This window comes from Cervus elaphus, chromosome X (genome assembly GCF_910594005.1).
Source record: "Cervus elaphus chromosome X, mCerEla1.1, whole genome shotgun sequence".
Lineage (NCBI taxonomy): Eukaryota > Metazoa > Chordata > Mammalia > Artiodactyla > Cervidae > Cervus > Cervus elaphus.
The window spans coordinates 142860603-142874030 of record NC_057848.1 but is presented as its reverse complement, the minus strand read 5'-3'; the positions used below and the strand labels follow the sequence as shown (position 1 = coordinate 142874030).

Sequence of the window (13428 nt, the reverse complement as noted above, 5' to 3'; positions counted from 1 at the left end):
AAGAAATGAGATTTTCATCAGAGATGTGCCAGTTACTTGTTTAATGAAATAATGTAATAGGCATTTATGTGTATAGTCTTTGAAAAACCTTCCTTTTAAGAATATGTCATTAAAAATCTGAAACATTTCCTGGGGCTGAGGACAAAAATAATGAACAAACAAAACTACTGCACTACTTGCCCCACACCAGCTGAAAGCTAGAGGGCAGCGTTGGTGAACAGCCCAAGAGGTAAGAAGCATTCTTTTCCACCTTGGTGCCCTCTGGTTTCTTCTTTGACATGAATAAGAGGTAGTTGTAACTCTGTATCTTAGAAAGGTTTGTCTGGTCTTTCTTCCCATGAGCTGAGTTGGCAAGACCATCAAACCCGTACATAGGGAGTACTGAATTAGGCAGCTCTAGGAAGTCAGAAATGATACCAACGAGAACTAAGATTGGTAAAAATGGTTCTGCTATTGCTTCATGTGCCTATTATTTACAACTTATAATTTATCTTCCAATATCATTTTCAAGCACTGTCTGCGAAGTCTAGCACTGCTACATGTCTGAGAAATCTCTAGCATGACATATGTAAAGGTTAATGATGCCATATAGGTGATGGTTGTGGAGAGGGGAAAGGAAATTGTGACGAGGAGTAAGGAGAAACAATAAGTCCGTGAAAAGGAATGTGAGGCAGAAATAGTCAAGCCAGAGAGAAACGTAAAAGACATGTTGAAATCAACCAGGGTATAAGAAGAAAGTTATGAGTCTGGGGATAGCCCACATGGTTATATTTCTTTTTTTCCCATGAAATAAGCAGCATGAATTTACACATATTTTAGATATATACTATACTACTTCTTAAACTTTTTTGTAAAACTACATTGTGTTAAGTTTTAATAAATAATGTTTATATCATGTATAATTGCCCCTTATCCAAAATAAATGTTACATTGGGACTGAAGCAAAATATCAGCCATCTCTGATGGTTGTGCTATTTTTTTTATTATTATGAAGTTTCTTATTTTCTGATTTGACTTTTTTTCCACCTACTACATTTTGTCCTTTGAGTATGGATGAAAGCAACATTGCTGGGTGATTTATTAGAATCTATAATTACTCCTGTATGCCCATATCATAGTAATTTGGCATTCATAATAGTTCAATAACAATACTTTGCATTTGTAATAAATCATTAGAATCACAAAATGTACAAGGTATGCTCTAAGAATTTAATTGGAGACTTGGATTATCTAATTTCCTTTGAAATATTTATTTATTCATTTCATTTCTAGTTCATTCACACTTTTATCACAACCAATTTACCATATCTTTATTGAAGTCTTCCTCTTTCAGATTCACCCCCTGCTGAATTTCAGCCTCCAGTGGTTCAAGCAATTTTTGTATATCTGAGTTAAACTGCTCCAATTCCTTCAAAGGAATGGAGGCCTAAAAAAAAAGATAGTGCTAATTTAAATCAAAATTACTTTTTATTAGAAATATAAGCCAAAAAATGCATTTGTTCAACCTCCTGTTGCTAAAATAATGACATGCATTATGTTTCCATATTATATTTTATGAAAGTGGTGAAATACAACTGGGAAAGTACCTGAGGATGCAAATAAAGACAAACATTTAACATCATCAGAGCTGAACATACATGCAGGATAATGCAATTCATCATTCTGATTTTTCAGCAAAAGTCAATTTCCATATACTTGGCTGGTCTAATTGTTAATATCCTAAAGTTGAATTTGATCTTATTTTAAATATTCTGATATAAATATCATTTGGGTAAATATCTCATCAGAAATTGCCTCATTCATCTAATAACAGTAACAGCAGTTGGAAATGCAGAATTGTCTCCTTATCCTCAGAAAAAAATACATAGCAATCTGCTTAGATATTTTAAATGACATTTTTAACATGGCAGAATTGACAGGCATGCTCCCATAAGACAGTGTCATTAGCTTGTCTTAGGAATGCTTTATTTGGTAGCACACACACACACACAAAAAAAAAAATGAAAAAAATGAACTCTTAATATCTCAAATGAAAAGTCTGAATATATGTTTTCTAACTTTATAAATATCACATTTCCTTTGATTTTGAAAGTCATAATTACCATAGTCTCAAAAATCTTTTTAACCCCTTGTTTTTCTAAAGAAACCACTTGAAGAGGACTGATAAATGAAAATACAGTGAAAATCAAATATACATTCAAAAGAATAGACAAAAATTAAAGTTCAGTTAGTAATATAAATGTTTATTCTATTCATCTGGACCGCTGTATTCAATTCATTTGCATTAAAATACTAGAAAATATTTTATATCTGACAGCTTTGGAAAACTCACATGTGACAAAAAAAAAAAAAAACAACTTTATTTTCCTTAGAGCTAAACATTTTCCACTTGAAAAAACAATTTAGGAATGACCCAGTGTCTTATGCCAGTATGACATATTCATCAAGTTGGTCCCCCCCTCCCCCCGCCACTCTTCCCCAACAGATTCCTAGGCTTAGTCTTACTCTTTAGTATACAGTATCTCCTAGAGGACAATATAGGAACGTGTTCAAGGAAAAAAGAATATCTAAAGGTATTTAGTTACTAATGAAAAAGTGAACCACTGAATGCTATTCACAAGAAAAAATTCTCACAGGAAACATGAATAAACACTTATCTTTTAGGTACTTGTATACATGCCAGAGAGGATTTATGGAGTCTTTCTAAAGTGCCTTATTTTCAATACTAGTTTTTAAATCCTAATAAATATCTGAAATATAATAATATGTTCTAGAATCAGTACAGATTGGAAGTATTATAAATAGGCACTTGAATGGTGTTCCAATCTCTATTATTAACTTACTTCTATACTTTAAAATCATATATTATATAATATATTGTAAAGATAAAGAATGATAGCCTGTAGTATAACTACACAGTGTTAATTTGATGGTGTCTATGTTATTCAGTTGTTCACATTTCCTAAGATTTAATAAGAGTAACTGCATTGTTATACATATATATATATATATATATATATATGATTTTGTGAATGTATGAAGATAAATGATACCTAAAATAACTTTTTAAGTACTTGCATATCAAAATAACATGGGTCCACTATCTATAATGGATAATCTGATTTAGTCTTACATGTGCTTCCTCTCTAGTTCATCCTTTCTCCATATATTCATATATAGTAGTTTCAAAGGCTCAGAACTTGGGCATTCATAACTATTGAGGGAACTCCTTCCCTAATAGTGCTATCTTCCAAAACTTAAATATAATTTTCATAATATCTGTCATTCATCTTTAGCTGTGACTTTACTTTTCAATTCCAATCTAGACTCTTCCACAGCCAGCTGATTACTCTCTTGAAGTTCAACATGTCTAGAAATGAGCTTATTATCTTGCCCAGAACTTCTCAGAACATTAACTTCCCTAGTTCTGTAAATATAAGTCATTTTTTTCAGTCATCCAAGTCTAAAACATGAGTCATGCTATTTTCCAACACATCACTCTATTGTCTAATAAATACCAAATACTGTCAATTCACTTACCATGAATCACTTGCTTTCTTTTCTGAGCTATCACCTCTCCTACACAAGACCTATGGTAAAAACCTCCTTACAGATGTACAATGCTTCCCACCTCACCAGTTCTATCCTGTGGGCTGTAATCAGGTCAGTATGTTCCAAAACCACAGCTTTTATAATGTTATTTCTCTGCTCAAGAAGTACAAGTCAAATAAAGTCCAAACTCCAGCATGATAGTCAAGGCTCCCCCTAATCTTGTCCCAAGGACCTTTCTAACCTTATTTAAATGTTCCATATACACTCTTTCTTACAGGTCTGTTGGTGAACTCCTAGTATCCCTCCCTCAAGGATTAGAATGCTTTTCACCTTCTGGTGAAGAGCCTAAAATTTCTGCAAGAGAATGGCTAGATTGGACTTGAGCTCCAACCCTGAGCAGCTGAGGGATTTGGGGCAAGTTATCTCCTCTTTGAGCCTCTGTGTCTTTATGTGTAACATGAGGATAAGAAGAATAGCTACTCATAGAGCTTTTATGAGGATAAAATATGTTAGAATGTTGTTTGGTATATAGCAAAGGCTCAATAGATATTGGCTCTTACTGTTTCCCCTCAAATTTGTACCCATCCATTGGCTCGAGTCAATATCTTCCTCTTTTGAAAATGTCCAGTTTATGAAGGATAAAATAAACACTTGTTGACACAGCACTTTTATTTTAACAACTTATTTAACAAAATCGTGGAATTCTAATGGTAAACATGGAAAAATTGACACTCCAGTTTGGTAAAGTCATATTATTCTTAACAACAAAACTTAATCAATCTGCATCGATATAGTGGGGTCAAGGAGGAAGATAAAGGGCTGTCCACCAGTTCTGTCCTGTGCAGAATTTTCATCAGGAATTATTTGGAGATCAACAAGTATGTAAAAAACACATGGTGAGACGGATGAGCTCCAAAAACATCCCATAAAGATGAGTAATTTGTCTGTCTTGTTCAACCTAGAGTCATTTCTGGTACATAGAAGGCACTCATAAATGAAATTTTCCTGAAAAACTAAGTGAATGCGTGACTAATCATGGAATAGTGGAAGAACAGTTTGAAGGAGCTCTTGAATGACCTGGAATTTTAAGTAACACAATTTCCATTGTATAAAATTGAAGAGACTGGAGTAGCCAACACCTCATGCGTGGATGTATACTAATTGCTGGCCAAATGCTAGCAACAACATGACACCACTCGGTACAAAAATAATATAAGCAGATACAAATAGATTTTCGGAAACACTAGTACTTAGTTATGAATTATTCAAGCAATATAACATAAACTTAGATTTTATTAGTAGTATGTGTAGAGTCTAGATTTCCTGATCAAAGACTACCATGGATTTGTTTTTTAAGAAAACTATTATGTAGATTAGAGATTTTAATTATTCTGTGTGGTTCCAAAGTGAACAACTAGAATCAGTTGGTAGAAATTACTTGGAGCCTGAATTGTAGTTTAATATAGAAACAACTAATTAGTGCTGCAATTTTTTTTTTGTCTTTTTAAAGCACTCATTTTAAAGTAGTGAGTGTCTCACTGCTGAAAGTATATCAACAGAAGCAGGATAATCATGTGTAGCTTCCCTTGTGGCTCAGCTGGTAAAGAATCGCCCTGCAATGCGGGAGACCTGGGTTCAATCCCTGGGTTGGGAAGATCCCCTGGAGAAGGGAATGGCTACCCACTCCAGTGTTAGATGTATTAGAGTATATGTTAGAAATAAGATACTTTTCACATGAATAATTCCCTAAAATTTTACCTATTTACAGTAAGTTCTCTCCTCTGAATTCAAAGGTCTTTGTTTACTAGAGATATGCAGCCATATAGAAATATTATGCAAGTCATATATTTAATTTTCAATGTTCTAGTTGCTATACTAAAAAGTGAAAAGCATCAGATGGATGTAGTATTTACCCAATATATCTAAAATACTATTTAACTTACAATCATTATACAATTATTAAGGTATTTTACTTTCATTTTTTCATATGAAGAATTGAAAACCCACAGTGTATTTTACACTTACAGCACAACTTAATTTGGAGTAGCCACATTTCAAATTTTCAATAACCATATGTAGTCTGTGGCTACTTTATTGATAGTAGCCACATTAGCCACAGTACAGATCAACAGCAACTGTTATGACTATGACATTGAGAAGAACCAAAAGTTCATTATTAGTATGAAATATCTCACAGAAGTAATGTTTTATTAATAGGAGTTAAAATGCTGATGTTTTATTTAGCAAATTTCAGTGGATTTAGATAATTTTTATAAGGTCCATCTCATTTATCTGTATTCAGACATGTTTTGTATGGGGATTTTCAAGAAGCCCTCTGGAGATAGGAACATTTATGTGAATGCGTTTGAGATGTTTTATTAGGAGTCTCTATTCCTCATGTGTGGGAGGGATTGAGGGCAGGAGGAGAAGGGGACGACAGAGGATGAGATGGCTGGATGGCATCTCCGACTGGATAGACATGAGTTTGAGTAAACTCCGGGAGTTGGTGATGGACAGGGAGGCCTGGCGTGCTGCGATTCATGGGGTCACAGAGTCGGACACAACTGAGCTACTGAACTGAACTGAACTGATTCCTCATGTGTAATCTTAGACTGTGTTGCAGTATGTATTTACATACTAGAATGTAGTAGTATTTAACTTTCAAGGGTTTATATTTTGTCTCCCCAGTAGATTTTTAACTCCTAAAGTTGGGAATACACCTTATATCATTCTGTATTTTCCATAGCAAAAGGAACTCATTTTTTAAACATAAAATGTGCTTGCTTTGTATATTACTAATTTTAGAACATCCAATAGATCAAATTATTCAGTAAATAATTTTACAACCAAAATGACCATACCTACTCAACTCAGTTATTTAAGCTATGCTATTGGCGGGATAAGACCAGCCATTTGACATCCATGCAATTAATATTTTTCAAGAAGTTGGGAAAATTTAATTGCTTTTCCTTAAGAGGTCACTGGTTCACCATTAGGTCATGACTTCTCTGACTAATAAAAATTTTACATGTTATTCTTTGGTCTTTGTTGGCTTTGTAGTTTGTAATTCTTATGGAATTTTATAAAATAAATGAAGGGTAAGCAAACAATCATAATTTAATAGCTCACTGGTGAGTCATCAAAGTTTAAGTCATATGTAGTATATAAGGCCTGCCTCTTTGATTCAGTATTATGACAAATTATTTGAATAAATTGAAATCAATGGAAGATTAAGCATCTTAATTTAAGCATACATTAATTCTACTGACTTTACAGAAAGTATATGACCAAAGAAGAACTAGAATCACAATTAAATCATACCTCTGACAGTGCACACAAGATAAGCTTTAGAATACATAGAAAATAATAATAAAAAGTTATAATATCTCAGCAGAAAGTACGAACCAGGCATAGGTTTTGCACAATTTAATTTTTTTACTTACCTTTTCATCTTAAGAGCTTTAGCATGACTGTGTAGTCATACAAAATACAAATAAAGTAAAACATAGGGTAGTTTAATAATCAAACAGATAGATCAACGGACACAAAAGAAAGAAGAGACAGAGAAACTGAGAAAGACAACACTTTGTTTTCCTTGATTTTTAATGTGGCTTCAGATTTCTTAACAGCTATTAACTGTGCTTTGCTGTATGATTTAAGATTAATGAAATTTAAGGCTTTGTTAAAGTTTTAGCATTAATGGTGATTTATATAACAGGTTAACAAACAACAACAGACTGAAAAAAGCAAAGTCAATTACAAATTGATTCATTGTAAATTGGAAGCATTCAAAATTACTCAGATACACTTTATCATTTTTAAAATGTAAGCTTTCTTTTGATTAAATATTACTTCTAACGTGCATAGGTACACTAACATAATAAAGACTGTGTTTACACAGAGAGCAAAGTAAACATTTGTTAATATGGACTATGTAATCCTAGTAATCATGATATATGGCCACTACATTCAAATTACACTGAAACCTGAATTAAAAATGAATATTCCAAATGCTACAGATTGGTTTAAAATTGCTTCAAATCAGTCTCCTCTTTCCATTCTGCAGCTATGAAAATTTATTAATCATTACAATATTGATATAGATTTAAAATTAAATAAGAATAATGTATGGAAATCAAAATGAATAAAGTTTCAAGGATCAGAAACATCCTATGATACAGAAAAGACACAGTGCTGATATGATATAAAGAGTTATTTCAAATCAAAATATCTGGAGAGGAAAGAAAACTTACAAAGGGAAATAAGTGTACTAAAAGATCTATCTAAAACAAAGGTAATCAGATAAAGTAGTTTGTAGATTTATTCATTGATTTATTTTAAATTCATAAGAGATATATCCAAGGAACATAAGACATAATATTTTAAAGATAAAACAAACTGACTTGGATAACTGACATTTCATTGGCTGCATTCTTCAGTAGTAGATCAGCTACTGGCTTATCTTTGATGCTGTGAGGATGAAAATGTGAAATTGTGGTAACTTCTCAAATTTGTAAAGCTAATTAAGAGACATTACATAGTATATCTGTTGATTTTGAATTGATAAAGATTAATGTCATGGTCACACATTTTAGAATTGGATATAAAATATACTAATTGGTTAAGACATGTTGGTGATTCAATAATCATCACACTTTCTACTTTTTATTGAGATAACTTGAAATACTTTTCTATCTCATGATTATATGAGTTTAGTAGTAGCAACTGAAATAGCAGAAGAAAGGACTTAACTTTAAAATATAGGGGGAGACTGATGAATGAAAAATATTGCAGTTGGAAAACTTTCTTTTTCTTGTTTTTTTCTTCCTTTCTCCCTTAATTCCTTTATTCATCTCCCATTTCTGGTTTTTAATTATAATTATTTTTAATAGAAAGAAGTACCACAATCATTGTTTTAAGGGAGACTAGACATTTTTATATTAAAGCATAATAGACCAACAAAAAATTATCTGATGATACAACTAGAGATAAGAACGTATGCTGAGAGTCAGCATGTTGGAGTGGACAAAGTAATGAATTAGGATCCAACATTTTCTAACCAGGCTATCTAACGGAGAAATAGGGTAACTTACTGGCTCTCTCACAACCCCCGATAAACATCTGAAAGTTCTGGTCCAAGGAATAATTACTTTTACATCTGTGGACTGATTGGAGGAATCATTTGCCTTTTTAAAGTATCATAAGAAATCACCAAATCGCTTTAATCATTTTAAATGTCATGCTAATAAGACCCAGTTAGTTCTAGCAAATGACCCTGCTCACCAAACTCAATTAACAACTACTTTGAAAACACTGTAAATGATCACAAAAGGAGTGTGTTATCCAAGTTCCAATAGAACTAATTCTGTTACAGGGATAGGATATTACAAATGTGCAAAAAATGTTGTTAATATAGAAATTCTGTCAGTAGGCTAACTTCTTGCTTATTTCAGTGAAATAAAATTAGTAGATAGAGTAATACAAAACTGGGTATTAATTTATTATTTGAGGATTTTGGCTGTGATTATTACATATGTAATACTTTAAAATTATTTGATGGCTATATATATTTAAGTTTTCATCTATGCCTTTTTAAATAAAATCTTTGTAGAAAATTTTACTAAAAACATATTTGTACAATAAGAATACCTGTACCAATTAACAGACAGTGTTCTCTTTTGTCAGAGAAGGTGTTAAGTTAGATAAAGACTACAAAGGGGAAAAAGATAAATGTATTTGTATTGATAAAGCTGATTATTGAAAACTGAGTTTCAGTTAAAATTCTCAAATCCATTGAATCTTAGATTTCCTAGGTCACATTCAAAAGATGGATTACTTATTTCCCACTGATGTTTGGGAAGGTCACAATATCTAAGATATCTTTAAATTATTTATACTTTTCACACATTAAGCCACTATTTAAGATAAAATTAGATACAACCATGTGTTTTTCCTGATATATTCTACATTAAATGAAAAACTCACTGGCTCTCTTATAGCCATGTATATTAATAAACACATACACATATACAAAAGTCTCTGATGCAAAGAATGATTACTTTTGCACCTGCTAACACTGATTGGATTGGACTGATTGGAGATCAAAATCTTGACACTTCATAATGTTATAGCAATAATATTATGAATATTTGCATATGTGATGGAAGATCATTCAAATCTCATGTTGTAATTACACACACACACACACTGCTACATGGATTTCAAAAACAATTTTAAGACCCATATGTAAATTAAGGAACATATTGTATATAGTACCTAATGGCATATAATACCTAATGATTCATTGGAAAAGACCCTGATGCTGGGAAAGATTAAAGGCAGGAGGAGAAGGGACAATGGAGGATAAGATGGCTGGATGGCATCACCGACTCTATGGACATGAGTCTGAGTAAGCTCCAGGAGTTGGTGATGGACAGGGAGGCCTGGCGTGCTATAGTCTATGGGGTCGCAAAGAGTTGGACACAACTGAGTGACTGAATTGAACTTAATGGCACATAAATCTATTTTAATAAAGAATGAAGACATAAGAAGACAAGTTCACCTTTCTTTTGTTTAGTACCAATTACACAGTCAATAAGGTAACATTTTAGCTCCAGAGAAATGTGAAATATTTCTAAATCTCTAGAGGAACTCACAATCTAAGGAAATTATGTGTATAAGTTTCATAATATTTTGTTACAAAGTAATGCAATTGCTATATTAGTAGGACATAGCTAAAATCTGTTTATTCAATATGCTTTTAAAACTAAGTATTACAATGTGACAAATATATCTTGATGTAAATTTTATCCTGTCTCTGAGACAGCCTTTCACACTCAGTATTCACTTCTGACTCAGTTTTCAGTTCATCATCTTCTTGGCCTTCATATATAGTGATTTACCTCTAGGCTAGTTCTCAGCCTAGCTTCTAGACCAGTGGTTCTCAGAGTATGGTTCTTAGATTATTAGCATCAATAACATCTGAAAGCCTGTTGGCCATGAAAATGATCAGCCCTCACCCAAAGCCTACTAAATCTTGGTCTTCAGGCAAGGGTTTGTGGGGGATAACGATTTGTGTTTTAACAATTCCCCCAGGTACTCAAGTGTAGAAAGTCACTTCTATAGATAGTCACTTTCTTTCCATTCCCTAAATACCTCTTTATTTCAGTTTCTCACTGTTTCCCATGTAGACTACTGTGATGGAACCCTAATTGGTTTCCTACTTCCTGTCATTATTTGGTTGAATTTTCTTCACAACTCCTGCAGGGGTAATCTTTCAACAGTGCATGAAAAACAAACAAAAATCAAGAATTCCTTAATGCATACTGAATTAAGCATAGATCATTAGTCTGGTTGTCATGACCTCTCCCCAAACTATGTCTCATCATCCTTTCCAGTCTTATCATCCACACCAAGTTTCATACTCCATGCTGTATTCCATAAGTAAACTGAACTTACTCTCCACTGAACATACTATATACTCCTGAGGTTTTGTCATAGATTTATCAGAATTGCTACCCCTTCTAGGTTGCTGGAGTGCCTGCTAAATCCACTCAGTATACACTCTTTGTTAGCCCAGTATCCATGAATATATCTCACTCCACCATTAAACAGTAAGCTCCTTGAATCCATCACATCGTACTTAACCATTTAGGTACCACAGTACCAAACTTCATGACCTGAAAGTGCATGATTGGTAAGAACTCACTCATATTCCTCCCTTTATTCATAATCCCTCCTTTATTAATTTTTTAAGATCTACCTCAAATTTCTTCTTTCTCAAATTGTTGACTGTCCTCTCCAACTCCGTTTTTCAGATGATGGAGAGAGGTAGAGCTTCCAAGAGCAGCAAGACTAAGGAGCCTGTTTACTTGGGCCTTCCTATTACCCATCCTAAGCTTTTTTCTCCTGTCACTTTCTTTTGCTGATAGGATTCCCCACAGCCACGATCATGCTATGCTACCATGTTCCGAGGCCTTAAATCAGAAAGAGTTAAGTCATGGTGTCTTTCTCCTATGATTCCATCAACTTTAGCCAGGGTTCTGACATTATGGCTGATTGATTTTTATAACTTTGACCCTCCCCACCAAAACTGCCATCTTCTCAAATTGATTTCATACATACTAGGAGAGATTAAGCATTCTCAAGCCATAAGATACTACTGATTAACCTAAATGAAATGAGAAGAGATAGCATTTCATTTACTTTATGGACCCTATTTGGGACAGTTAGAACTTTCCAGTTCTTAAATTGGTTCCTTTGATAATCTGTAAGGCTGGCCTTTGCAATGGAGATCACAAAGGCACAGGTTTTTCGCCTCTGCCCATTCCATCAGAGACCAGAAGGAGGTATCAGTTATTCCTCCATTTTCCTCCATTTCTTTTTCTCATCAATTTTCATTTAAACTCGCAAAATTCAGCCATTAAGTCTAATATAAATGATGGAAATTATTGATGTGAATTATTTTGACCACTTTATATAATTTATAATAATTTTTAGATTTTTTTCAATATATACTTTTACATGTATCTTAGGTCATTTGATCCTCACCACAATCTTGAGCTTAAGATAGTATAGGCATAACCTTACTACTTTTCTGGATAGAAATGAGGTTCTCTGAGGTGAAGGATCAAATCCAAGATCACACTCCAAGTATTACGGCTTGGAGTTTAGAACTTTTCCTCTCACCACAGTGTTTCTCACTGATGTAAGTAAAATTACTGCTGCTGGGAACAGCAGCTGATGGACAAGTTCTCAGCCAATCTAAACTGAGGAACCCAATATACATCGCTTTTTAGACTTTGGAATTTCTTGACATGGACAGTCCTCACAGGATACAAAGCCTTCACCAAATAGTGAATCCAGACATTATCAGTGAGTCCTCACAATAAATTTCTGCTTTACTCTATTGCCCTTTCTATGATCCTGAAATTGGTTCTTAAACTGAGTTCTTTTCATATTCACTCCCAATTGATTTCTGCTTATTTTCTAATGGTAAAATTTCTCCCAAGTTTTTCTCCTAAGGGGAAACTATCCATATACTCAACCTTAAGAAGGTCAATCTCCACACAAGTCTTACCTTCCAGAAGCCCTACTCTAATAGGAATTGGACTTTCAGATCAAATGCTATTCCCAAGAAATCCAGCACTGCAAATACAAGTCATTACATGTCTCACTGCACCAACAAATGTTTAGAATTATCAGGGACTATTACAACTAATCAGTCTTAAATTTAACTAATCCAACCCAGAAATTTTATATCGTGTTCTAAGCACATAACTTACACCCCTGAACCTCATCATAGGAAGAAGAAAGATAAAAGAGCAGAGATTCCACCATCCAGTAATTCTACTGTTATCCAATTTATATACTCAGTTCTATATAGTAATTCCTTTGCGGGGGGTGGGATAGTTTTCCTTTCAAAAAACTACTTATCTAGTTCAACCCCCATATCTTATAAACACTGAAATGGAATTACAGAGAGATCGCATGTTCTACCTAATGCTGACAAAGTTCAGAAGTCCATCTCCTCTGTCCACTGTTCTTCCTATTACACTATGTGATTGATGAGACGACCCTCATTATTAACTGAAAATCTCCATGAAGATGTACTGTTGGGGTCCTTTAATGGACCGGAACCTTGTGGTACGGAGTCAACGATAAGAAAGTAAAAGAGAGAAAGAGAGAGAGAGAAAAAAAGACCTGGGGACCTAAGCTCTGATGGAGCAAAGGTGGTCTTAAATGACAAATTAGACTAGTTGGACTTGATTGATATCTATAAGACATTATGTCCCAAACCAGGAGAACATACATTCTTTTAAGTGCACATGGAATGTTCTCCAGGATAGATTATATACTATGTCACAAAACAAACTT

General features: G+C 33.6%; 1 protein-coding gene across 9 annotated transcripts in view; it reads right to left on the bottom strand.

The window, feature by feature from the left end:
• The window catches only part of DMD (dystrophin), a 2565910-nt gene that overhangs the window by 1272891 nt on the left and 1279591 nt on the right, over positions 1-13428 (bottom strand). For all 9 annotated transcript variants that reach the window (XM_043895268.1, XM_043895262.1, XM_043895270.1 and 6 more), the window contains one exon: positions 1304-1426. In XM_043895268.1, the coding sequence (XP_043751203.1) occupies positions 1304-1426 (123 nt within the window). The remainder of the gene's footprint in view (positions 1-1303; positions 1427-13428) is intronic.